Raw genomic sequence first — 2,096 nt, forward strand, 5'->3', positions numbered from 1 at the left:
GCCCTCGAGTACCGCATGTCGTATGAGTATCCGAGACCTACCCCTATGGTTATGGTTGGGCCTTCAACCCTCCCTAATCAATGAGTAAAGGAGTTGAAATACGAAGATCGTTCGCGCACTTGGGTTCGTGAGCGTGAGGAGCTTCTTTAGCAACTCAAGGATAAGGATGCATTGGTCGAGTTTCTAGAGCATCAGGTTGTTGATGATCCCGATGATGTGGTTACTTCTCTCCTGCCTCACTCATCTAGGTATTGGAAGAAGAGATATGATCAGCTCGCCAAGGAGAAAGCCGACATGGAAGCAGCTTACGAGAGAGAGGTGAAGAAGCTTCGTACAAAGTATTTTCCGATCTCGAAGGCTTTAGACGACTGCTTCTAGGGCTCCGTAGGATGTTTATTCTCCTTTTCTCTTGTATTGTATTTGGTTACCGAGACTGTACTACTTCTTTGGTGTAAAAAGTTTCCAAATATTATATTGCTATGAGTATTCCACATGTGTCTCAAAAAGTTCAATATTTTCAAAATGTTTGCAAATAGATCCTTATAAAGTTCCTCCGATAAAAAACAAAAGCATATGCATCATATGCATAAGCAAGTTTTGGTTTCGAGCTCCCGATATAGTGGTCTAACTCTTTGCTCTTCATTTATTTTGAGGACAAGCTGATGCATCCATACCGCACTCGCGCAAACGTCAAGGCGATGGCCGAACAACTAGAGAACGAGAACAGAGAACTCAAAGAAGAAGTCAGCTGGTTATTTGCTCTAGTGGAGTCTCTACTCCAAGCTCAGAAGCAAGCTGTAAATATGCAGGCGTCTGTGTCCAATCAAGCACCTGAAGTAGTTCTTACCTTTGTACCATCCCCTTCTATGGGATCAGTCAATGTTATGCCTTTCGATTACCTTTGGGGGATGCCCCATAATTTCGTGCCCGAAGGATATCATCCGCAAGTGCAAGCTCAACCGGCATCTAGCCCGGTCCTTGTGGTGTCACCCCTGGTGGTTAATTCTATTCCTATTCCAACTCCCATTCCTCAAGTCCGTATTGACGAGACTATCTACCATTCTGAGGCCTTTGAGAACCCGGATGTGTATGACAAATTAGACAAGATGAGAGACCAGTTCTCTGACTTGAGGAAGGAAATGAAGGCCCTTCGAGGGAAGGACTTGTTTGGGAAGAGCGCCTCTAAGCTCTGTTTGGTCCCGAATGTAAAGATTCCGACGAAGTTCAAGGTCCCTGACTTTGAAAAATACAAGGGGAATAGTTGTCCACTCAGCCATTTGGTCATGTATGCTAGGAAAATGTCTATGTATACCTACAATGACCAACTGCTCATCCATTATTTTCAAGACAGTTTGTCTGGCGCTGCCTTGAAATGGTATATGGGTCTTGATTGTGGTTCTGTGCGCACTTTCAATGACCTCGGTGAGGCTTTCGTAAGGCAGTACAAGTACAACGTGGATATGGCTTCTGACAGAGATCAACTGAGGGAGATGTCCCAAAAAGATAAGGAAACCTTCAAGGAGTATGCCCAGAGATGGAGGGAATTGGCAGCTCAGATAGTGCCACCATTGGAGGAGAAGGAGATGACAAAGATCTTCTTGGAGACCTTGAGCTCTTTCTATTATGAGCGTATGATTTCTAGTGCTCCCTCGAACTTTACCGAAATGGTAAATATGGGGATGAGGCTAGAAGAGCGAGTCCGTGAAGGACGACTGTCCCGTGATGATAATTCTTCGGCAAAGAAATATGGAGGATTTTCCAGAAAGAAGGAAGGGGAGACTCATGATGTTTCTTCCCATAGTAAAAGAAGTCCCTCTGTAAGGAGGAAGAAAGTTTGACCAGTCGTTAACCAACACCAGGTGGCTCAGATAGCACCTGTTTTCAGAGAAGCTCAACAACCACAACAACAATCTCGTCAACAACAACAGGCTTACCAGCCTCGTAGCAACAATAACAACAACAACACCAGCAATTATGAGAGGAAGTGGGTGACTTTTGCCCCAATTCCTATGACTTACGCTGAACTGTACCCTTCCTTGATTGATAGGAAGTTGGTAACTCCACGTGATCCTCCTGTTGTGCCAGCCAATCCATAA

General features: G+C 44.8%; 1 protein-coding gene across 1 annotated transcript; it reads left to right on the forward strand.

The window, feature by feature from the left end:
* Positions 1–698: 698 nt before the first annotated feature.
* Positions 699–2,096, forward strand: LOC127129893 (uncharacterized). Its single transcript, XM_051059001.1, has 2 exons — positions 699–1,447; positions 2,048–2,096. The coding sequence occupies exons 1-2, from the start codon at positions 699–701 to the stop codon at positions 2,094–2,096; spliced, it is 798 nt and encodes a 265-aa protein (XP_050914958.1).

The sequence above is a fragment of the Lathyrus oleraceus genome, chromosome 3 (assembly GCF_024323335.1).
Source record: "Lathyrus oleraceus cultivar Zhongwan6 chromosome 3, CAAS_Psat_ZW6_1.0, whole genome shotgun sequence".
Taxonomy (NCBI): Eukaryota; Viridiplantae; Streptophyta; class Magnoliopsida; order Fabales; family Fabaceae; genus Lathyrus; species Lathyrus oleraceus.